The 25,146-nt window shown below is 42.6% G+C and overlaps 1 protein-coding gene across 8 annotated transcripts in view; it reads left to right on the forward strand.

Moving 5' to 3' along the window:
• The window catches only part of GRK3 (G protein-coupled receptor kinase 3), a 196,940-nt gene extending 183,093 nt beyond the window's left edge, over positions 1-13,847 (forward strand). Inside the window, exons 19-22 of one of the 8 annotated variants that reach the window (XR_012896033.1) lie at positions 4,124-4,260; positions 6,093-6,240; positions 9,660-9,773; positions 10,350-10,487. Coding sequence is in view for 7 of the 8 variants with exons in the window: in XM_075898875.1 (XP_075754990.1) it covers positions 4,124-4,260; positions 6,093-6,240; positions 6,487-6,767 (566 nt within the window). In the remaining variant the exon portion in view is untranslated. Of the gene's footprint in view, positions 1-4,123; positions 4,261-6,092; positions 6,241-6,486; positions 8,645-9,659; positions 9,774-10,349 lie in introns of those variants that run through there. The other 7 variants (XM_075898873.1, XM_075898875.1, XM_075898874.1 and 4 more) reach the window with 7 other exon arrangements.
• Positions 13,848-25,146: the final 11,299 nt, after the last annotated feature.

A 25,146-nucleotide genomic window follows, 5' to 3' on the forward strand; every position in this document is an offset into this window, starting at 1 on the left:
CGGCGCAAGAAATATTACCCGTACCAGAAGAGGTACAATTACCCCTATCAAAGACAACAACATCAACAGCGAGCCATAGACCAATCACACCAAAGGCAGCACCCTCAACATAGACGAATCCAACCATTCCGTTCGAACAACCAACAAAATCCCAAACAGCAAGTTTGATGGTTCGGACAAGGGCATGCAACAACTCCTTACTGTGACGGGACAACAACAACGCACTCATCTCTTTCACCATCGACTTTGACCTTTTCAAGACCAATGGACGGCAATTATATCAGACCGCTGGGTATTGCAACTTGTGGTATCTGGACTCACCATCCCCTTCACTACCATACCACCCACAAATCCACCAACCCCATCCCTTTCCAGGGACCCCTTTCATGAGAGCCGCTTGAAAGAAGAAGCTCAGCGTTTGCTCTCCATAGGAGCCATAGTGCCCGTACCTCCTCAGTTCAGAGGAATGGGCTTCTATTCATGGTATTTTCTCACAGAGAAGAAGACTAGAGGATGCAGGCTGATCTTTGACCTCAGGAAGTTAAACAAATACCTCCGCCGTCAAAGGATCAAGATGGTGACCCGTGCCAAGATACTACCGTCACTAGAGAAGGATGACTGGTTTACAGCTCTTGACCTGCTAGACGCCTATTTTCATATAGCCATACATCCAGCTCACAGGCATTTTCTCCGTTTCACTATTGCCAACGATCATTTCCAATATCGAGTGCTACCGTTTGGACTTGCATCTGCTCCCAGAGTGTTTTCAAAAACCCTGGAGGTTGTAGCAGCTCACTTGCGGTGCAGAGATGTGATCATATTTCCATATTTAGACTGCCTTTTAAAAGGCAGGTCCAGACAAGAGGTCCAACACATGGTGGCACTAGTCAGACAGACATTTCTATTGTTCGGGCTCATAATCAACGAGCAGAAGTCATCTCTAGACCCTATGCAGACTATACATTTCATAGGCGCACGTCTCAATTCCACCACGGCCCGTGCATACTTGCCTTGAGAGCGCTTCCAACTTCTACACGAGCTGGCACAGTAGTCATCCGTGCACCTACGGTCACAGTACTTACCTGTCTCCGCCTTATGGGGCATATGGCTGCCACCACCTTTGTGGTCCGACAGGCAAGATTTCATTTTCATTGTCTCCAACACTGGTTGGCATCGGTGTACATTTCAACAAGGCACTCCATGCACAAAGTGATAACCCCGACTCCTTTAGTTCAGAGATCCCTGGGTTGGTGGTTGCACCCAAAAAATCTGCTAGCAGGGGTTCTATTCAAATGTCAGCAGCCATCGACCTAGCTGACCACAGACGCCTCCCTCTTGGGCTGGGGGGCGCACATCGATGATGCGTTCGTGCAGGGCAGATGGTCAGTAGCAGAGGCACTTTCCCATATCAACCTCCTAGAGCTGAAAGCTGTATTTCTTGCCTGCAAACATTTCCGTTCACAAATAGCTGATACAACAGTCCGAGTGCTTACGGACAACATAGCAGCTATGTATTATATCAATTGACGAAGAGCACGATCACAAGTACTGTGCTCACAAGCAGTCCATCTATGGAACTCATGCATAAAAAACCATACCACTCTGATAGCATCCTACTTAACAAGCACGAGCAGTGTCACGGCGGATGCTCTGAGCAGAATTTTCCCTCAGGATCACAAGTGGGAAATTCACTCCGATGTCTTGGACAACATCTTCCGAGCTTGGGGATCACCGCAAATAGATCTCTTCGCAACCTACGAAAACAGGAAGTATCACCTTTACTGCTCCAGGGGAGGCATGGGCAAGGGCTCCCTTGAGGATGCACTGCTAATCCGTTGGGGATTCACCCCCAAGAAGACCCATCCCCCCTACTTGGAGCTTGGATTTGGTACTTGATGCATTAATGTACCCACCCTTTGAGCCGCTAGCCACCACGTCATTATCAATGCTCAACACAAAGGTAGTATTCTTATTGGCTATTACATCTGCCCGTAGGGTGAGCGAACTGGCAGCATTAATGGCAATGCCACCTTTCACAGTTTTCACCAAGGACTCAGTCACGTTAAGTACCCATCCAGCCTTTATCCCTAAGGTCGCTGCGCAATTTCATATCAATGAACCAGTCATTTTGCCTGTCTTTTATCCAAAACCACATGCTTCGACTCAGGACTCGCTATTCCATACCCTCGACGTACGCCGAGCATTAGCATTCTATATAGATAGAACACAGACCTGGCGTAAGACTGACCGTGTAGTAGTATCCATAGCGGACCGCTCCAAGGGCAATGCATTGTCTTCCCAGCGTCTGTCCAGCATCATAGTTTCATGTATCACCATGTGCCATGCAATGCATAACAAGCCCCTCCAGACTCTGCATAGAGTGCATTCCACTAGGGCAGTGGCAACATCCACAGTGTTTGGCAGAGGAGTCTCTCTACCGGAAATCTGCAGAGCAGCCACATGGTCCTCAAGCTTGACCTTTATGAATCACTACGCAGTAGTGCGTAGATGGACGCCTGACTCTTCAGTGTCCTCAGCAGTGCTTTCGGTCATTGACAGACCTGAACTCCAGGAACGCAACGCGAGCACTGCTACAAAGTCACCATGAGTGGAGCACCCACAGGGACCACTTGAAGAGGAATGAGAAGTTACTCACCTTTGTGCAGTAACAATGGTTCCTCGAGATGGGTCTCCATGGGTGCTCCATGTCCCACCTTTCCTCCCCGTTACAGAGTTATTTTGTTCTTACAGATACTGAACGGTGAGAGGAACTGACAGGGAAGCCGGGTGCGCACGAAGATCAAAGGGCATGAACAGCGCATGCTGAACACTGCACAGGCACACCCGGCTGAAAACAGCTATGTAAAGCCTCTGAGCTGTGATGCCAGGACAAGTCCAACACCATGAGTGGAGAACCCATGGGGACCCATCTCGAGGAACCATCGTTACTGCACGAAGGTGAGTAACTTCTCATTCTGGTGTCCATGTCAGAATTGGAGATGATTCAGAGAAGGCCAACAAAACTGATATGGAAGAGCTTCCATATGATAAGGGATTAAAAAGACTGGAAGTGCTCATCTTAGAAAAGAGTTGAGGTGGGCTATGATAGAGGGCTATAAAACAAGGTACTGGACTGGTTGACTTCTTGGTGTCCCTCCAGGCCTATGATTTTGCAATAATTCTATAATAAAACCAGGAATTATGTGGTGAATAAGGGGGTATTATTTGCCTCTTTGCAAAACTCATGGTGCCTCACAAAGAAATTACTAGACAGAAAGTTTTTACAATGAACAGCCAACTTGTGGAACTCATTGCCTGAGGATGTTGTGAAGTAAAAAATGTTATTGAATTAAAAAAAGAGTTGGATATGTTCAAGGAGGATAGGTCCATCAATGGCGATTAACCAAAATGGTCAGGAACACAACAACATGGTTCATGTCCCTAAGCCTCTGAATGTCAGAAGCTGCGACTAGGCAACGAGGGATGGGTCACTCAATAATTTCCTCATCTTTTCATGCTTTCTGAAACATCTGGTACTGGCCACTTTCAGAAGATACTGGCTTGGATGGAATATCAGTATAAACCAGCATGTTCCTGCTTGTGTTCTTAAAAGAAGAGAAGCTCTCCTTTCTCTGTAGTGTATCTGTTGTCTTCTTTTTGCATGATCATTTTTGGTTTATTTTGATAATTTCTCAACTAAGCTAATGGGGAGGAGAAGTAAAATTGAACAGATAGGGATCTGACTGGACATTTGAGAAGCTGGACAGAATATTCTTCTTGTAAAGGCAGATATACAGGTATGCAAAATATTCAATGTCCATTCTTTCAACAGTAAATTGGATGCCTTCTTTCATAGGGCCAAATTCTATTCTTGATTACTTCAATGTAGTTTCTTTGCCAACAGATGTAATGGGGTGCAGAGTCTGGCCCAGTGTGTATGTATATGTATATAATCATTAGAAGTCAAAAGGTAACATGCTATAGAAAATTTTATGTGTACTGAATCATCTGCTGAAATGTAATAGGCTGTGAAAACACTAGTAAACCTTTTCTGAACATAGTGCATTTTCTGAATACCCTGGGTTGTAGCTGGTTGTGCATAATGAAGTTGTTATTTTCACAGATTATGCACTAGGGAAGGACTGCATTATGCATGGGTACATGTTGAAACTCGGGAATCCATTCTTGACTCAGTGGCAACGTCGTTACTTTTACCTCTTTCCAAACCGACTCGAATGGCGAGGAGAAGGAGAATCAAGGGTGAGTCTGAAATTAGCTTAACTAGCAAAGTTATTATAAAGCTATTATAAATGTAGATAGGCACTATCGCTAAATCTTGAAGTATATATTGAGGAAAATTCCCTGTGAAGTCTGAGTGTTTTCTGGTGTAATTGTGGAAGGTCAGGTTCTTATACCTCTGCTGACATGGAGTAGTACTTTATTTTGTAAGAGAGCACATTGATGTCAAAGCAACATAAAATAGACTTTATGGATTTGTGATTGTTTTTAAGAATTGGGAGTTCATCACAGTCTTTATTATTTTTTCATTTAGGGATCCTGGAGTATTTATACAAAAAAACATAAACTAGTAAGGTGATAGAAATGCTATAACACTGACCTCAAAGTTAGTGCTATACTATCTATAGTTTAGTCCAACTGTGATCATGTTTTAGGGATGTTATCTGTGTATTCAGTAAGACCATTATAAGTTAATTTGAAAACATTGTTCATACATTGTAAACTTTTATACAAAACTGAAATCTTTATACAAAACTGCTTTTCCATCTGTGCATTTGTAGTGTTTCAATAATCCTTAGCTCTCTGATGTAGTAAGATGGTTGATTAAAGTGTTTCGCAGCATTACTAGTTGAAAGAAAATAAAGCAAAATGCAATTCTCATTAGCGAAAACACTCACTATTTAGCTCATAATGAAATCCCTTTTTTGTAGTGTCTTTTTTGCAGTTAGGTATCTGTGTTAGTCTGTATCTGCAAAAACAATGAGGAGTCCTGTGGCATTTTAGAGACTAAGGGCACATCTACACTGCATGCTTATTCCTGAATAAGCTGTTTTGAAATTTATGTTTCGAACTAGCTTATTTCAATGTAGAGCATCTGCACAGCAAATGCCCATCAAAATAACACTGAACTATTTTGAAATAGCACGTCCACACTCATTGGACGCTGAATCACATTTAAGGCCTCCTAGAAGCACTTCAGGCAGGGCATCAGGACAGCACTCTCTTCCTGGAGCTGCTGCCTGAGGCTTGCTGAGGCTCGATCTTAAATGGACTCCTCTGTACATGTCTCCTCTGTCGTGTCTCAGGATCTCCTCCTTTGCCTGCCTCCTTGAGGGACAGCAAAGCCTTTTCTCAGCCTGCTGTGAACACTTAAGCACTCTTGCTATAGAGGCGGACCTGCCTCCCAGCAGTTGACAGCTCTTACATGTCTTAGCGCAGTGTTTCTCAGTGCAGTGGGTTTTTTTTTTATAAAGTACCCCTTTTATATACACACACACACACACACCTCATTTTTTTAAAAAAAATTGTGAATACCCCCAGTACCTACAGTTTTCAGTCACACAGAATTTTTTCTACCATTGCAACACATTTGTTTAAACAATTTAATCGTAGCTGGGCAGGCGATGAAATTTTTGGGTGTAAAAAGTACAAAAATAATAAAGCGCTGTAAAACTTAAAGCAAAAATTCAGTTTTCTCCAAATTTCAGTTTTCTTGATGTACCTCCCAGACTTCTCTTGCGTGCCTCAGGGATACTCATACCACAGGTTGAAAAACACTGTGACTTAGTGCACCTCTTAGTGTACTTTCTATGAACTGCTTTCCAGGCCCTGCAGGAATAAGACCTCCAGCTCATTGTGGGGCAATTCCTCTCAGCTCTCAGGGCACTGCTTGTACAGTTTGACCCCACTACCCCCCACCCTGTACATCACTGCTTCTGGCAGCTGGACACCAGTACCAACTGGTGGGACCAGATTGTCCTGGAGCAGTGGGACAGCCAGCAGTGGCTCCAGAATTTCCGCATGCAGAAGAACACTTTTCTGGAGCTGTGTGAGTGTCTTGCCCCTGCCCTCAGGAGACAGGACACCCAGATGAGACCTGCCATCCCCTTCCAAAAGTGGGTCGCCATTGCCATCTGAAAGCTCACCACACCAGACAGCTACTGCTCCATTGGGAACCAGTTCAGCATGGGGAGATCAACAGTTGGGGCCCTGGTCATGCAGGTATGGTGCTCTTGTTCTATTGTCCCAGGAGAGTGGTGAACTGAACAGCTGGAGTGGGGTTTCCTAGGCAAGGGGGTGGTGGTGGTGGAAGCCCCCTTCCCGGAAGGTTTTTCAGTCCTTCCTTCAGAATGCCCTGACTGGAGATGGGGCAAGTCGGGGTTGCTCCTGGTGTGTGGGGGAGAAGGGTGGGCTCAGGGACCCCCTGCCACCCCTCTGATTCTTTGTTTGTTTATCTCCTTCTACAAGTGGTAAGGGCCATCAATGCTGTCCTACTGCACAGAGTCATCAGCCTGGGAAATGTGGACCCCATCACCACTGGCTTTGCCACAATGGACTTCCCCAGCTGTGGGGTCGCTATTGATGGCATCCACATCCCGATCCAGGCCTCTGACCACCGGGCATCTGAGTATATCAACCAGAAAGGGTGCTTTTTGATGGTCCTGCAGGCCCTCCTTTGTCACCACGACCAGTTCACTGAAATCTACATCGAGTGGTCGGGGAAGGTACATGACACAAGGGTCTTCTGAAACTCCAGCCTGTTTCAGAAGTTGCACACTAGCAACCACACCACAACATCAGGGTCAGGGACATGGTCATGTCGGTCTTTGTTGTAGGGGATGCAGCATATCCTCTGCTCCCCTGGCTCTTAAAGCCGTACCATGGACACCTTGACCCCCACAAAAGAATGTTTGAAAGCCAGGCTCCGAGGGGACTGTGCTATGGTGAATGGCATCTTTGGGTGCCTCAAGATAGGTTCCATTGCCTCCTCACCCAGCTGGACCTTGGTGACTAGAACGTCGCCCAGGTGGTGGTGGTGGCGTACTGTGTCCTCTACAATTTTTGTGAAAGGAAAGGGGGAGATGTTGCTGCCAGGGTGCGGGGCAGAGGCTGACTGGCTCGGCAGGGCCTTTGAGCAGCCGCACACGGATGCTATCCAGCAAGTCCATCAGGGGGCTGTGCAAATCCGTGAGTCCCCGAGGGAGAGTTTCTCACAAGGTGACACTCTTCCCTGAGATTCTAGATATTTGCCTCCACACCCCAGACCTAAGTGAAGTACAGGATCTCCTCATCAGACCAGGAAGGCGTGCGCTTCTTTCGTCCCCTAGCAGGGACCTGGGAGCTGGCTGTCTGCTTGGTTGCAGCTGTGGAGGGTTCAGACTGAGCACAGGGATGGCTCTTGGCCACAGGGAAAGCTGTGCAGACTGCTGCAACCTGGCTCAAGCCATCAGGTTCTGCCTTGTGCCACAAGACCTTTCCCCTGAGACTGTGCCTGTAAAGCCTGCAGGGGAAGGAGTACTATAGTGGTTTGCTGAGTGTAAACAGAGATGCTAGTATAGCACCTGTGGGCCATTATTTCAAAATAACTCCAGCTGCCCTTGTCTACACACACCCTATTCAGGAATCGCTGTTTCGGAATAGGCATTATTTCTCATTAAAAGTGGGTTAAAGATTTTGAAATGAGAAGCCCGTTATTTCATAATTATTTTGAAATAATGGGCTTGCTATGTAGACGTTCATGTAATTATTTTGAAATAATGCTAGTTATCTCGAAATAATGCTGCTGTGTAGACGTATCTTAACAGATTTATTAGGGCATAAACTGGCAAAGTGGGTTTAATCCACAAAAGTTTATACCCTAATAAATCTGTTAGGCTATGTCTAAACTACACCCTTCTGTCTCCAGAGGGATGTAAATTAGATGTACAGGCAGACCCCGGGTTACGTACAAGATAGGGACTGTAGGTTTGTTCTTAAGTTGAATTTGTATGTAAGTCGGAACTGGTACATATTGTAGGGGAAACTCTAGCCAAACATTTCTCCAGAGCTCAGTTTTATTCTCCCACACCTCACTTCCCTCAGTCCTTTATTCTCAAGCTGAGGTGTCTGCTGAGAAAAGCCGCTCCGCGTCTCTCTGGTCTGCTGAGGGGGGCACTAGCTTCGCGTCTCCCTGGTCTGCTGGGGGGAAGCAGCTAGTGCGGGGTTGCCTCACCCCGTTTGTAAGTAGGGATCCGATGTAAGTCGGATCCATGTAACCCGGGGACTGCCTGTATTGAAAGCACAAATGAAGCAGGGATTTAAATATCCTGTGCTTCATTTGCATAATGGTGGCTGCCGCTTTTTTTCAAAACGGGGCTTTTAAAAAAAAATGGCAGTTTAGATGGGGCATTTTTGACAAAAATGCTCCGTTTCAAAAGGAGCATAGGTGCTTTCGAAATGGGGCATTTCTGTCCAAATTGCCGTGGTGTGGGGTTTTTTTTCTTCAGAAAAGACCCGTTTCGAAAAAAAGCAGCAGCTGCCATTATGCAAATGAAGCGCGGGATATTTAAATCCCCCTTCATTTGCACTTTTGATATGTCTAATTTACATCCCTCTGCCAACAGAGGGGTGTAGTTTAGACACAGCCTTAGGGTACGTTTAGATTACATGCCTCTGTCGCCAGAGGCATGTAGATTAGGCTACCAGACAAAGGAAAATGAAGCGGCGATTTAAATAATCGCCGCTTCATTTAAATTTACATGGCTGCTGCGCTGAGCCGACAAACAGCTGATCAGCTGTTTGTCGGCTCAGCGCGATAGTCTGGACGCGCGGGTGTCGACATCAAAGGCATTTGTCAACCACCCAGGTATGCCTCCTGGGATGAGGTATACCTGGGTGGTCGACAAATGCCTTTGATGTCAACACCCGCGCATCCAGACTATCGCGCTGAGCCGACAAACAGCTGATCAGCTGTTTGTCGGCTCAGCGCGGCAGCCATGTAAATTTAAATGAAGCGGTGATTATTTAAATCGCCGCTTCATTTTCCTTTGTCTGGTAGTCTAATCTACATGCCTCTGGCGACAGAGGCATGTAGTCTGGACGTACTCTTAGTGTCTAAGGTGCCACAGGATTCCTTGTTATTTTTGTTCTATGCTGTTGTAAGTTGATCTTTTAGTAACTTTTTTATTCCTCCATAAGTAACTAACAACTCTGGTAAGTTTTTGTTTTGTTTTGTTTTGTTTTTAAGTAGTTTCTCTTACTTCATGAACTATTTTTAGTTAATGTATTACTAGAAAATAAGGATCAGATTATGCTAACATTTATTCACTGGGTAACTATTCACCTAAGTTCAGAGGAATAACCGAGTTAGTCTGTAACTGGAAAAACTTAAAAAGCAATCAATAGTCTAGGCAGCACCTTAAAGACTAACAAAACATGTAGATGGTATCATGAGCTTTTGTGAGTACAAAGAAGTAGGTTGTGCCCACGAAAACTCATGATACCATCTACACGTTCTGTTAGTCTTTAAGGTGCTGCTAGACTATTTGTTGTTTTTTAAGTTTATTCACTTATATATTCTCAATGAATTAAGATTCAGTTTTAGATCTGTTGGGTAATAGCTTCAAATTGTAATTCATCTTTCCTTTTGCAATGTGCTGTAGCAAAATCTACTGACTATGGAACAGATCATCTCAGTGGAAGAAACTCAGATTAAAGATAAGAAGTGCATCTTGCTGAGAATTAAAGGAGGAAAACAATTTGTCCTGCAGTGTGAGGTGAGACAACAGTAATTTTTCAGTGATCACTGAAACAGATGTTTTATATACAATGATAAAACCCAATTGTAACATTAAATGTGTTTCTTAGTTCACTGAAATATTTTAGCACATCTCATTATGGATTGAAAAGGCATGCACAATTTGATGTATTCAAGTTTAAACTAAACTCATGAAGTATTTTCCACACTTTACATATGAAGTCCAAAAACCTGCATTTCAATGGGACTTCAGTCACAATGCATTGAATTCAGTTTAATAATAATGGATACGATTTTCAAAGCTGACTAACTTGGGAGTAGCCTAGTCTGTACAAAGAAGCAAACTAATTGCCAAGTAGCTCATAAAGAGTGGAGTACACATTCACCGTCACTTTCAAGAAAAATAATAGCTTTTGTTGCTTCTGGGTTGTCTCAATACTTAAAGGTAAAAAAATATGTATTATCAATACCCTAAGTCGTTAATTTTCCACTGAAACACAAAGTATATTATTTAAAAATGCTAATAGAGAAACCACTATTCCCCATGATGTGCAGTCAATTATGAAATGCCTAACAACTTCTGTATCCTTTTCAGAGTGATCCAGAGTTTGTTCAGTGGAAAAAAGAACTGACAGAAACCTTTACTGAGGCACAGAGGCTGCTGCGTCGTGCTCCAAAGTTTCTTAATAAATCTCGCTCCACAGTTGTAAATGTAGAGCTTTCAAAGCCACCACTCAGCCATAGGAATAGCAATGGTCTGTAGAAGAGATGAGAGGACAAAAGTTACTTAGGGAAAGCTACTGCATCACTATACATGAAGGCCACAGAATCATTTTGAGTTACTTGTACAATCCCTGAACCGGGATGTGCTTCGAAGAAGCAGCTTTGAATGTTTACAGCATGGGAAGATGACTAGACTCTACACCTGGAGGTTGTGAAGCCTAAAGCTATGACAAGATGAATTCTCACTAATAGCAGTAATGAAAGTTGCCAAATGTAGAGGCTGCTTATCATTCCCATGCATCGTCACACCGTAGTGGTGTTCAAATGATCTGTTATCCTAGAACTTTGAAAGGAAGGAAGATAATCTGTTCTTTGCAATACCCTTGTTTTGGTAGGTACCAAACCTGGAAACTGAAATGGTTGCTAATCTTTATCATTTACATTTTGATGTCTGTTACTGACATACCCCAGACTTTGGAAGGAACCGCAAATTTGTCATATGGGATAACAGGTAATCTTATCTGTTGGCTTGTTCTTTCCAGCCATAACTATTGACTTTAATATATTCTGCTCCATACTGCTGGTGATCAACAGTGTGTGACTTATGCACTTCAAAGTACTAATTTCCAACTGTCCTGTGGTTTGAATGTTGTTGATACTTCATGGAAGCATTGAACTCAGATTATTCACTTGCTTTGTTGTACTCACTAATAGTAGCTACCACTGTTTTGCTTCTTTTACCTATATAAAAACTGTAACTGACACAATAGAGTAATAATTGTTGAAGAGGAATATATGGTAGCTTCATCTAGTGATCTGTTGTATAAATTGACTATTTTAGCACAGTTTTTAAACAGTAGATTCCTTTTTACAAGTTTACAGTGAATACATAGTTCTTTTTCCATGTCAACTCACTGCACTTTTTAAAAATTAAAAAATTCTGCAAATACACTGCATACCGGTGCAGATTTTGGATTATGTATGGGTAATAGGTATGTATTTTTTTTGTATCAATCCTCAGTTGTTGGACTCATGGTCCCCTTCTTGTTTTGTTTTGTTTTTTTTTTTTAAGTAGTGGGTTCTCCTACCAAACCTTTATTTTAGCCATGCACTTAATATTCACATGCACATCAGATGACAGGAATTGCAAAAATATGTGCTAATTTCCCTTTATAGAGAATTCAGACATTCACACTGAAAACAGTCTGAGAATATTGAAGATGAAAATGATTAAAATAAGACGATGGTGTGCCAAATTTATGTAAATTCTTATGTCATCATTCGTATGTCTTATGTAAGGCAACACTATATAGAAGTAAAAATATAGAACATAATCTTTGGACAACTTTGAACATTTCAAGATAATTTTTACCCTATTATGCATATTGAAAGTCATATAGAATATAATAGGTTTTCAGAGAGGTAGCTATGTTTTTTGCAAAAGGTATAAACCAGAGGAGAACTTGAGCCTTTATCTATTTCTGAATTACATTGTTTGGTGTGGGTCACATTCTGCTGGGTACAACTCTCATTGAACCTGTGTAAATGGGAGCAGAATTTGCATCAGCAATCTGTCTTGTCCTTTATTTCTAGCTTGTCTGACTAACAGTCAATAACAGAACTTCAGAACTGTTTCATAGACAGCAAAGTGCCAAACACTCCAGAATTCTTTTAGAAAAATCCTCTCTTTGTCCTCCACATTCTTGTGAAATTGGGTGCATTAGCTATTAAAATTGGGAGCGGCTTAATAACTGAACAGCATGCACTCTGGTTAGGGATGTGAAATACCAGTTAAAGGGAAAGTAAGGGGAGGGAGGGGCTACTCCAGCCACCTATGTTGAGCTAGAACATCCCACCTGCTTGAGGCAGGGGCTGCAGCTGCCAGGCTGGAGCAGCTCCTGCCTGCGGGGTGCCTGGGCCCACTGCAGGCATGGGCTGCTTCGGTCTGGCTAGAGCAGCCCCTGTCTGCAGCAGGCCCTCTGTTAAAGGTGAGGCTTACTGGTTACCCAGTTAAGTATTTGCATCCCAAACTCTGACCACAACACCATTTCTTACATACTTTGATATAGTGTGAAGAAGAAACTGAATTAAAATATTTTATCCTTGGTAAGTGTTCATTTTAAAAGAATATTTACCCATTCATTTTCTTGGTTTATTTTTTAAAATGAACATGGAGTTCCATTTTTATCTACTGAAAAGTAATAATTTAAGTCCAGGTATATTTCTATAAGCAGTACCTGTGGTATTTTCCTAAACTCATGCCCCTGGTAGTACACTAGATATTTTTTCATTGTTTACCTTAAAAAACACACACAGACACATGTACTCTGATTTGTGATTTGAATAAAAAGAAAGCTGAATCTATGATAAAACCACTCTGAAAAGCCCTTCTGTCTTAATCTATTAATGTTTTCATGTTTTATTAATTCAAGGTCAATTTGTTCACTTGTAATTATTTTCTGTAATAGAATTTTTCTGTCATAATAATCTTTGAGAACATTTGTGGATCTATTGTTTTGATTTTCACAATATTACATTCTTAAAATACTAGTTTCTGTAGATAACAGGAAGATACATCTTCAGTGAAAATGTGTTCTGCTAAAACGTTCATTTCTTTAAATCAAGTCTATGTAATAACTTGTGGATGATATGTTTATTTATAAAATTAAATTACAAATTAGAGTCATTTTGACACTTGAACATGCTGTGGTTTTGTACATTATCACCTCATTTTTATAAACTATTTGAAATTATCTGGATTTTTATTTTTAAAATGGAAACTAAAATCAACTGTCATTTAAAATGTACCCCATTCCCTTTGATAATTGCGGATAGAAGTCAAATACTAATATAAATCTATCATTATTTACTTCCAGTTTTTTTTGTTTTTTTTTTTGCCCAGAATATTAACATGAATTGTTGAAGATTTGTAGAAACTTAGTGTTTTGTACAATTTCAGTGTCTTGGCAACTATGCATTTCTGAAACAACAATTATCTTAACAAAACCCGCACATGGTTAGGTACTTTATCACTATATATGAAACGTATTTCACGTGGAAAACTCAAAATCAGATTTTATACTATAGAGAGATATTTAAAATTTGAGAACCCTGAAGCCAGAGATTTGTTCTCATTCTTAATCATTGTTGCTGTTTTAGATATCAAATTCTATAGTGTGTTTATAGGACAAACAAAATTATTTTTTTCATGATGATTTTTACTGAATATGAATATGTTGCAAAACTTGTTTAAAATGGAGATGTCTTTGAGACATATGAATGCTCAGTGTATTTATAAAATGTTCAGGGAACTAAATTTTTTTAAAAAGCTGCTTGCATCAACAAAGCTAAATTAAACTTTTAAACACAACTTTTCAATATGTTGCTATCTTCAAGGCTGTAAATGATTTTTTTAGCTCTAGTACAGGCTCTAATGTATTTGTAGGTAACATTTTCCTTTTCATTTTAGAGCACAGAAATATATTACAGACAATGACAGATTCCCTCTCATTCGCGTTGGTTGTTAACTGGAAATATTTCACAATAATGCTGTATATTAATTCTTCTGACATATGAGCTGATGAATTTCTGAAGGCCCTAATCCTACAGAAACTTGTTTAATCATTTAATTAATTTAATTAAGCCCATGACTAGTGTAACTGAGACTGTTCACATGACTAAAGTGAAGCATGTGTGTAAGCTTTCAAAGGCTTGGCACCTAAAAGGCTTCAGGCTTGTTCTGGAAAGACATGGGGCTCTGCTTGCATTCGTTGCTTAGTGCAGTTCCCCGGGGAAGAAGGACAATGGTAGTTTGAGTGTGCAAGGAATAGGAAGGCCTTCTGATTCACTGTTGTGATTTGAAGCTCCGATTTGGGACAGCACTTTCATCTGGAGTGTAAGTCACATTGACTTTTGTGCTTTAACTGCTCTCCAGAATTGGGACACTCTCCTGAATCAGGATCTAAGTCGGGAGGAGGGGAGGGGAAAGGGATAAGCAAAACATCACTCATTTATACAGGGGAGCTAACAGGATCGTCAGGCCCCTGGGCAATGTGGGGGGGGGGGGGGGGAGGGAGGCTCCATGCTCTCAGAAGGGGTGCGGCCTTGGGCTAGCCAGCCCTCAGTGCTGTCTGAAGTGGGGCTCAAGTGCACCGCACAGTGCTCCAGTGGCAATTCTAAAGGGACTGGGGCTCTGGCCACTATCACAGTAGCAGCTGGAAGCCCTGGGCCCTTAGAATTACCAGGCCCTGAGGCACCTACTCCCTTTATCTCTCCCTTCCCCCCAATCAGTGGGCTTGCATTTATACTGAAAAGCAGAAGTACAACTGTGGAACTCTTCAGAGAGCTTTTTCCCTTTAGCTGGGAGGGGCTGTACAGTATTTCATTAAGTATCCTATAAAATGACCCAAGGCCTTGTGGTGTTTAAGCTATAAATTAGGGGCAATTTATTGATCAAATCTATTCAATACTTGAGTACAAGCTGGCAGAATCATAAGAGAAACATTTACAGTGCTCTTAATTTCTTTACCCAGATGTAGGTCATCCTTGTAGTTGAAGTATCATAATTCAAATGCTTCTCCAGAAAAGTTATGTTTTAGCTTTGTTTCATTATCATGCTACTTCACCTAGAGTTAAGGATAAAATTTAATATTTTAATAGTATTTTTCTTAGATGAGCTTATTTATCATTAAAGGAATGTAGGATCAAATTCTATGTGCATAAAGTTACTCATATACTTATATTTTTTTTACTACTGGGCCTTAAAAGTTAGTGATCTATTCATGAAAGATGAAATGCCTGAACTCCTGTTTGTTGTGATTTGCTTTGGCTATTGCACCAACAGATAAATAGTAAATTCCGGTTTAATATAATTCACTTCTGTGTTTTGTAGAGGTGCACAAAACACTTTCTTTACTTTTCCCACTCAGGAAATACTTGTGATTCAGTTACCTAAATTCTGAAACACTCCAGTTCTAAATACTAATGGGGACAGGTTATTTTCAACTGTGCTTCAGAGAATAAATAATTCTAAGTGTGTTGATTATTTTAACAAGTGTATCAATAATTCCACAAGTTAAAAAAAATCCCTGAAATATTATTTTGAACAAGCATAGTATTTCTTAATTTTTAATATTGTACAAAATGAAAAATCCAAAATATATCGAGAAAAATATATATACAACTATCTGCACAAATTCCAAATCATTTTGATTTTGTGTTTCCTGTTGATTTATATTCCATGCTGTATATATTATATGGATTGTCATTTATTGAACACTGGCTGTTTTTATACCATTGTTAAATTGTATTTTTATTTTATTTTAAACTAATCACAGACTCAGCTTTATTTTGTTAATGTAAAGATTGCTACTCTGTGTAGGTATAAAACCAAGAATTCTATTTTAACACAAGAACATTTTATATTATTTATTGAATCCATATGTTTCTTCAAACTTCTGACATTCCATAAAATTTCTGCTCCTTATCTGTATAGCTTGTTATTTAAAGATATGGCATTTCTTTTCAGATAGGGTTGAACAGATTTATTCTGTTTTTCATAAATAAAGTCAAATCAATTTCAGTAACAAGCTGTCCAATTTACCATTTTTGTAAAAATAAAAATACACCCTTTTTTTCAGTTATCTAGATCATCAGTTTAATGCAGTGGCTGAGCACATGAAGTATCATATAAATATTTTTTTCAGACAAAATCCATTGGCTCAGACTGCTGGTACTCACAGCTTTTATTCCTGACAATTCCAATTTTTATTCATAAGAATGCTCATGGAAAGGATACCATTATAAATGCTAGAACAAATAAGCACACTGCCAGGGCTGTCTCAGCCATTTTAGAAAGCTCATTGCTAAAAATGGAAACCATACGAAGGGTTATAAATGTTTGCATCATGTTTGGGAACAGGAAAGTTTACATCATCCAATTAAGAAACAGAAATAGTGTCATGAACCATAGGTGAGCAATCACACTGTGTGGCTAGCAAATGCCTATAAGGTGAAATGGTACTGCTTAACTTCCACTGCAACCTTCAAAATGGCATTTACACTGTATTCCAGTGGCACATGGGTCCTGGTGGCCTCTTCTGTACTGGGATTGCTTTTTCCTATAGCGAGAAGTTTGCAATTAAATTATTGGCTGACTTGAGTTCTGTCTTTACAAACTATTGTGAGTGTTGGACAAGTCTGTAAAAATTATGATCTAGTGATCGATAATTTACTCTCAGACAGTAGGGCTACATTTATCTCATTTGCTAAAAGTAATTCACCCATCTCTAAGCATGCCAGCTACACTTTGAAGAATACATTTAAACATAAAATAATTTGTTTTTCATCTCTGCGTGTTGGGAATCTTCAAGTACACTCTTTAGTATTTAAATAATACTTTGGTTATGGATAGTTCACCTTCAAATATTCCTTTTACCCACCATTGGAGTTAAGCCTCTTCTCATTAACAGATTATCACAAGTGCTTTTATTCAGAGCTGGAACTGTGTAAGGGTGACTGTCTTTCTTCGTTTTTGTTTTGTTTTCTATTTTCCCAGTCTTACATTTTATGACTACATTTAATTGCTATTTCTATCAAGCAAACCAGAATTTTGAGCAGTCCTGCCTCATAAGCACCCACAGAGAAAGAGATAAGGCCCCCAGGAAATATCCTCAGCTGCCATTCCAAATCTTCTCTATGAAGCCTTCTCTTAAATGCACTATGAGATAGATAGAGAGAGAGATAGAACTGAATCCAATTCAGTTAAACCCAGACATGCCAGAGCAGAACATTTCTTTATACTTCTGCAGGTATGAGTTTGAAGTCCTATATTAGACAATAGATTGTACTTTGACATCAGCATGTTCCTGATGTGCTTGTTATTTCCAGTCTAGTTTATTAGGCAACATAAAGGAATATAGGTGTGAGACTGTAGTTGAGCACAGTGAAAGGATAGAGTTTTCCCTATTGAAATACATGCTTGTTTCTTTCTTAAATGGGAGAGGTGACTGAGCAGATGAGGTGAACCTAGAGCAAATAAAAATAGACTGAAAAACAGAATAAAGTTAGAACTTCCTGAGAGAGGCATTTTATTACTCACATTATTTTTGTGACTTAATTCAGAAGCAGCAGTAGAGGAGCAGGTTTACAGAAACAGCAATGAGTGATTCAAAAAATTGAAAAAGAACCTGTTTTCAATGTGTAATTTAATGGTAAGAAAAGCCAGTATCTGTAAATAACTTTGGATATTGTATCTGACAAACATTTGTTTTAAGTGTTTTGCTCTTTTCATATTTATTGTGCAGAAGAGGGTTTTAAGCCTCGTCCATATACTACTAGTGCATGTTTGAAGTAGCATCTTCCACAGAGACTGTGTTCACAGTTTACAGTCCTCAGCAATTTGTGGTGTGCCACACTTAAGTCTACCATTAATTTTTTAAAGAATTATTTTGGAACAGCTAAGCTGCTTCTGTGTGTTGATTTGCTCTCATGCAAAGAGAATTCCAATAAAAATTATGTGAGACTGCCATGATGTTTCATTCTTTCCAGCTTTTCATTTTTAATAAGCGAGGCAGTATGAGGTTTTTCAAGATGGTGGTACACTGACTATGGACACCGTGACTCAAGGTAAGGCAGTTTTTAAAATCCTCCTGAAGAAAGGTGACTTGGATAGAAAGAGTTGGAGAAGGTTACAGAAACATGATTAAATACTTGGACCTGTGCAATGAGAGTGTTTAGAAAACTGAAGTCATGGTACTTCTGCTGGGCTTTCCAGAGAAACCAGTCCTTGTCCTTGTGGATGCTATTTGCTGTGGTGAGATGGGAGGCAGTTATCCCCTTTTCTACTGTCCTATAAAACTATCTCTGACGTACATAGAGCATATCAACTCCACCAACTCAGCAGCAGGTGACTGGATGATTGCCAATCACATGAGGTATATAAAGGCACTTTCCCACCTGCTTTCCTTCATTCTGCTTTGCACCCTTCTCTTGGAAAAATGGAGTCTTTGTTTAGTCTTCTTCTGCTTTCATGTGCGTATTACTTGGAGAGAGAAAAGTAAAATCTCGTAAAAGAGAAGGCCTTTAAAGGAATAACAGAGAGTGGTTGATAATAGGTCCATCACTGAAGATTGTAGGTTCTCTGTGCATAGAGGGATGGTGAGTTTTCATAAGCTGCTCTTCTGAACTTTCCCCTCCCTGTCCACACTGAGTTTTTCCAGTCCCAACAGCTCATATTCTCTGGATTGTAGTTAAAGTAGAGGCTACTTATGTTGCTGCTTCACAGGGATAGCAGTATGAGCCACCTCCGTCTCCTGAGGCTGGAAGCACTGTGCTCAGACTTCTGTCTCCCTCACCCTGCTAAAGCCTGGAATTCAGTGTGTTACCCCCTCCAGGCAGGAAGTACAAGTCCCAAAGCCTGAATGCCTGTTTCTCTGGATAATTCTCCTCAAGGATTTCCTGAGTAACATGGGGAGTACCAGTTTCCCTTCCCCACCACTAACAAGTTCATAAAGTTGCCATCCGCCCCAAGACATGGTGTGTTCCTGCCCAGCCAGATTCTCTTCTCATGCCATCAATTAAGAGCAGCACTTCCTACGCTCTCTTAGGACTTGCTTTCAAGTTAATCAAGAGGAGCAACCCTAATGCTGCAGGATGAAGACCTTGTTTCCCTGCAGGGGAATGTAAAACTGTCAGAGTGTGTCTAAGCATCTGCAGTGGATACGGATGGCCCCTTCGCACAGCAGAGTGATTGACAGGAAAGTATTGATGGAAGGTAGAGGATTTCCCGAGGAGTGGGTAGTGGCCCTCTGGTTATGCCCCATACTACTTTTATTACAAACCTGGCCTCTCAACACTCATGATCCTAGTTTTCCCTCATGCTAAATCTCCCAAGACATGAAGCAGCTCAAAGGCCTGTCTAGCTCATATGATCTAACATTTAAGTGGCAGCAGAGCCTCGTGGCTAGCCAAGTCAAGATTCCCTTCTTCCAGGTGTTGCACTAACAGGGCCTGAATACACTAACTTGTTTCCATTCTCCAGGCACATAAGGATTACTCTTGTCTGCGTTCTTTTGGACAGCATCCCAAGAGGCATCACTTCTGTGGCTAGTCCCATACCTGTGTTTTATAATCTGCACTCTGCCTGTGTTTGAGATGTGTGTTAAATTGGGCACAACCTGGCTCGCTAAACAAAGATGACCAATGTGCCCAAAGGTCTTCACTTATGGTTCGTGCACCAAGTGGTTAAAATCAGCTGATTGCACAGATATGTAATGGGCAAAGCTGCTGATGTTTCTCCTGTCTCTGCCGGTCCCTGGAGGCCTCCAGAGACACCTGGTGGAACTAGAGGCACATTCTGCCATACAAGAGCCTGAAGTACCAACAAAGCTTTACCTCTGAAAATCCCTTTCCCCAACATATCACTGTGGAAAACTATAGAGTAAACTAGCCAATAGCCCATCATAAGACAGGATTTTTGGGTCTCTCCTCCTCGTCTTACTGCCTCCCCTTCTCTCTCTCTCAGCTCTTCTCCGCCTCCTGCCTCTCTCTCTGTCTCTCTCTTTCTCTTCTCCTCCCCCTCCTGGAGACTGCGGTGCCCAAACGGTCTCTTGCGCCACTTGCTCCCCCGCGGCGGCCTGGCTGAGTGGCGCAGAAGTCGGCTGAGGTGAAGGGTAGCGTGAAGGGGGGCGGGGTGGTGACGTACACGGCCAGGCCCCATGCAACTCTCACACAGCTTAGCCCATCTCTTCACAAGGGATGACAAAAAGCCTCTATAGTCGCTAACTGGGCAGTGCTCTCTCCTGCTCTGATTGGCTGCACTGATGCTCTTTCCAGCTGACACTATCTGTCAAAGTGCAGCCAGAGACAGCCCTTCCTGCAGCTGCTTTCCTGGGCAAAGCTGGGGTTGTGCATTATCTTCCTGCTGTGTGGGGAGCAAAGAATGGAAGATTCTGGTGAGCACAAGGGCCTATGAGAGTTTCTAACAAAGGGGTGTTATGCTGCCGTGTACCAGGCTGTTAACTTGGTGAGGGTATATGTCCGATTGTTGCAAGCAATTCTGCGACATTAGAAGGGCCCAGTGTAACTTTAGTGATGCTGTCACACCTGCACCAGAACACTTCCCATGGGAACTAGAAGGAAAGCTACAACAGACACAGTGTGTCCCATTCTGTGTGTGCCCAACACTGGCTAGTCACGCCAATGAGTCCCCCAGATCTGTAAATACACATTGGGTTGTACTATTCACCAGGGAAGATTAGAGCACTGATTGCTAGCACTGAAAGAGAGGAGACCGCTTCTTAATTTAGCAGTGGCTTTTCTACATCTGGAGGACATTTGTTAACTGCAGGGGCCTTTATGGTGATGAAAGGCCAGTTACATTGAAATGGAAACATTTTTTGAAAGCACCAATTTCAGAGCAATTTTTGGATGGGGAAAAATCAAAATGAAAATATCTTAATTTTGAATCGAAATTTTTGTTTTGGTCCTCAGAAGAAAATGAAAATGGTGATTTGAAATTAAACAAGATAGGGAGAAAAATGATTTAGTTAGAAATCTATTGTTAATACTGAAACTTTCAAACAATCGCATTTTACATTTTCTTTGAAATCATATGGGAGTTTACAAATCTTTCTAGTGCCTCCGTGCATTTATGACATTTTGCTGTCTGTCTGCGTCTCTGTTCCCTCTCTGTAGCCAACCAGCTAGCCTCCCTTGTTTTCATCTGTGGGCGTCTACATAGGGCACTTGATCATTGTCTTCGGTCCACCCCTTCTGGGGAACCTGGCGCTGGCCACTGTTGGCAGACAGGCTACTGGGCTAGATGGACCTTTGGTCTGACCCAGTACAGTCATTCTTATGCTCTTAAACAAGTTAGCCAAAAGGAAAATGTGACTAGAAACCCACAGAATTTGGCAGCAAAAACAACTGCAAATGCTCTTAAATCCTCTTCCGACATTCACTAGATTTCAGTATTACAGTGTCCCTTTTAATACATCAGTTTTCATCATGAAATTGCATCTATAGAAATCTTGGTGACCCCAGGAGGCAGATGTACTGACCCAGCTCTGCAAACCATGGTTATAAATGGCACCTTCTTCAATCTCTCATGCTCATTTCTGTTTATGGCCAGTAAAAGTGCCCCTAGAATAGTCCCATTTACCACCAGGCATTACAATTTAATGAAGCCGTATTATAGACTAACATGGCTTAGGACTTTCATCTGTCAACCAAGAAAGCAATGCATAGAGCCATCTAGTGGGAAAGTGTTTGATCTATTACTCCAATTGATCTATTTCTCACAGTGTACAAGAGGCAATGGCCATGCTCAGTCCCACCGGTATTTCCTGCTGTTAGACCAGGACTGAAACCTGCCTATTTGGAAACAGATTCTGCACCTGCACTGTACCTGTATCACTGTGCATGAATCAAGTGACACAAAAATAGCTAAAGCAACAAGTAGTTTATTTAACAAAACACTGAACTTAGAAAGCAAACATAAAATGAAGCCCGGCATAGGCCAGAACCCCAAACAGGACTGATTTAAACAGTCCCACCACCGTCTCGATGTCCGGAGAAAAGAGGGAGGTGAATGTCTCCGGGCTGAGGGGAAGGAACAGAGACGGGATGCAGTTGCAGAGGCCCAGGTAAGTGGACGGTCGTCTTTCTTCTATACTTCTATACACGCCGACCTGCGTGCGGTGAGCGGACCCTGGAGGATGATGTGGTACGTATGCGTGTGCGTGACTGGCCCAGCTGCAGACCCCAGCTAAACCAAATACACCCTGAGCTCGCCGTCGTTCCAGCCTTGAAACTGGATTCCTGCACCACAGAGGGCTGGCAGCAACCAGGCTGCCCCTGCCCTAGACGGCCTACAAGGTCCAACAGCCTGCTGGCTGTCGCCCTAGCATGGCTGGGTTGTGCTGCTGATGCTCAGAGAGCCCGGGGGAGGGTGAACTCCCCTTATGAGCCCTCTGGCTACTGGGCAGATTAGGGCTATGTAACCCATATCTTGAAGGGGAAAACAAAATGGAGGACATAAAAAAACCTGGTATCCCTCCCCCAATTTTAAACAGTTATAGCTTTTTGTGATGCTTGTAAACCCTGGAATGCCCTGGATAATGTTCAAACAGATCTGTGTCCCCTGTGGGATTGCTAGCAATGCAGCATCAATTGATCAAGCAGCATGGTCTAGTGGTTGGAGATTTGCCTTTGAGACTCATGGGAGCTGCATTGTTTTTCCGCCTCCACCCCCCGACTTGCTTGGTGACTTGGTGAATCTCTATCCCTCTGGTTCTTCTCTTGGTCTATCTGAGCTATTTGGAGCTGAAGCTCTTTCGGGCAAGGAGCATCTCTTCCGACAGATCGGAATGTAGTGAGTCGCTAAGGGAGGTGCTGGCCTGCAGTGCAGAGCAGCAGAAAATCACTCACCATTTTCTATGCTAAGGGCGTTTTCCTCTTTTTATGCTTTTCCAGGACCAGGGTGAGAGAGAAGATGTCAGAGGCCGACACTGGCCTGTTCAGAGGGAAGAAGCCAGTGCACCTAGGATTTAGGTTTCGGAGAGGCCATCTGGGCTGTAGGTAAAAGGAGACCAGGAGACTTGGCGGGGAGTCAGATGCAGGAAGCGAGGCTAGGAGACACAGGGAGCAGTAAGGGGGAGCTGACAGGAGCTGCTTGGAAGTCCTGGGTGTCTGGGGAGCTGAGGTAGGATGGGCAGGTTGGTAAGAACTGACCAAATCTGGGCAGTAGCCACTGGGGAAAGGGCAGATCCAGCCTGGTCAGAGGAAGTCAAGCCTGGAAGCAAGAGGTTTGTTGCAGGAGGATTGATCCCCTGAACAGGGGTGGAGGTCAGGTGAGCAGAACCTGTGGGGAGCCCTTGTGGTGAAGACCTGAGTGAAGAGCTGCTGGAAGACGGATCACATGCAGGCAGGGAGGGGTGGAGAAGGAGGCAAGGGCAGAAGGAAATATGGACACAGTGCTGCTACAGACTGTTGAATGGGTGACCTGAACGAGTTGCCCATGACGTGGGGAAGGGAAGAGCTGCTCTGTGTATTTTGACGGGGGGTTTGTCAAGAATGGGTTCACAGCCAGGATGGGGAGGGGACTGGATGTGCATCATACAACATACGGATGTGCATGCATACATTGTTCCCAGATGCGGGGCTTTGTGCTGGACACTGACAGACTGTTTCTTCCAATGGCAAACAGAAGGGGAAACTGAGGCAGGCACACTTGTCATACCACAGCCTGCTGCTGAAGGGTGCCCCAGGCAAGGGTCACTCTGCCCTAGATGCCTAGACAGATATATGAGCAACAGCTATTGCTGAGCCTGGTGCACTGGGATTTGCTGGCAAGGCAACAATTTAGAGCATCAGCTGCAACAGTGCAGCCCATTCTTTTCCCCTGAGAGCAATATTCCGCTCTGCCTAGTCAGCTGCTATTCCTTTGCAGAATCCCTTGACTGTCCTCTCGAGTTCTCCCCAGCAGCTTTTAAATTCCACTTTGGCTCATGCACCAGCCCAAGTGTATGTTGCCCTGTTTGCCCCTTATTCCCCAGACGGCCCAGCCTCTGGCTCTCCCTCAGCAAATGGTGACAGACGTTTTCTGCATGGCACGCATGTCCCATCTCACACACCAAGGTCACCCTGCAGGTACACAATGCTCAACCAAGAACTCATTCATCCAGGCAATTAACCAGCACTAATCATGGCACAGCAATGAATCTGAATTCCCTGTTCCTTCGCTGCTGAAGTACCCCAGAGTGGCATGAAGAGCACAATCCAGACCCCTGAGATCACATGCCTTCAAACTATTCACTTCAAGTGGGACTGGGAGGTATTTTTAACAAGTGTTTGTGAGGCATTTGGTTTAACTGTCAGCCTTGTCTCAGGGAACTGAAGGCTGATATGCCTGTTTTCCCTTCTCACTACCAGGTCTCTGGAACCCTCTGGCAGCAGCATTCATAGAATCATAGAATAATAGGACTGGAAGGGACCTCGAGAGGTCATCGAGTCCAGCCCCCCGCCCTCAAGGCAGGACCAAGCTCCGTCTACACCATCCCTGACAGATGTCTATCTAACCTGTTCTTAAATATCTCCAGAGAGGGAGATTCCACCACCTCCCTTGGCAATTTATTCCAATATTTGACCACCCTGACAGTTAGGAATTTTTTCCTAATAGCCAATCTAAACCTCTCCTGCTGCACTTTAAGCCCATTACTCCTTGTCCTGTCCTCAGAAACCAAGAGGAACAAATTTTCGCCTTCCTCCTTGTGACACCCTTTTAGATATTTGAAAACCGCTATCATGTCCCCCCTTAATCTTCTTTTTTCCAAACTAAACAAGCCCAGTTCATGAAGCCTGGCTTCATAGGTCATGTTCTCTAGACCTTTAATCATTCTTGTCGCTCTTCTCTGTACCCTTTCCAATTTCTCCACATCTTTCTTGAAATGTGGCGCCCAGAACTGGACACAGTACTCCAGCTGAGGCCTAACTAGTGCAGAGTAGAGCGGCAGAATGACTTCACGAGTTTTGCTTACAACACACCTGTTGATACAACCTAGAATCATATTTGCTTTTTTTGCAACAGCATCACACTGTTGGCTCATATTCAACTTGTGGTCCACGTTCAGGAAACGTAACCGGCATGATCCCTGTGAATGCTAGAGAAA

Source organism: Pelodiscus sinensis, chromosome 15 (assembly GCF_049634645.1).
Source record: "Pelodiscus sinensis isolate JC-2024 chromosome 15, ASM4963464v1, whole genome shotgun sequence".
Classification (NCBI taxonomy): Eukaryota; Metazoa; Chordata; order Testudines; family Trionychidae; genus Pelodiscus; species Pelodiscus sinensis.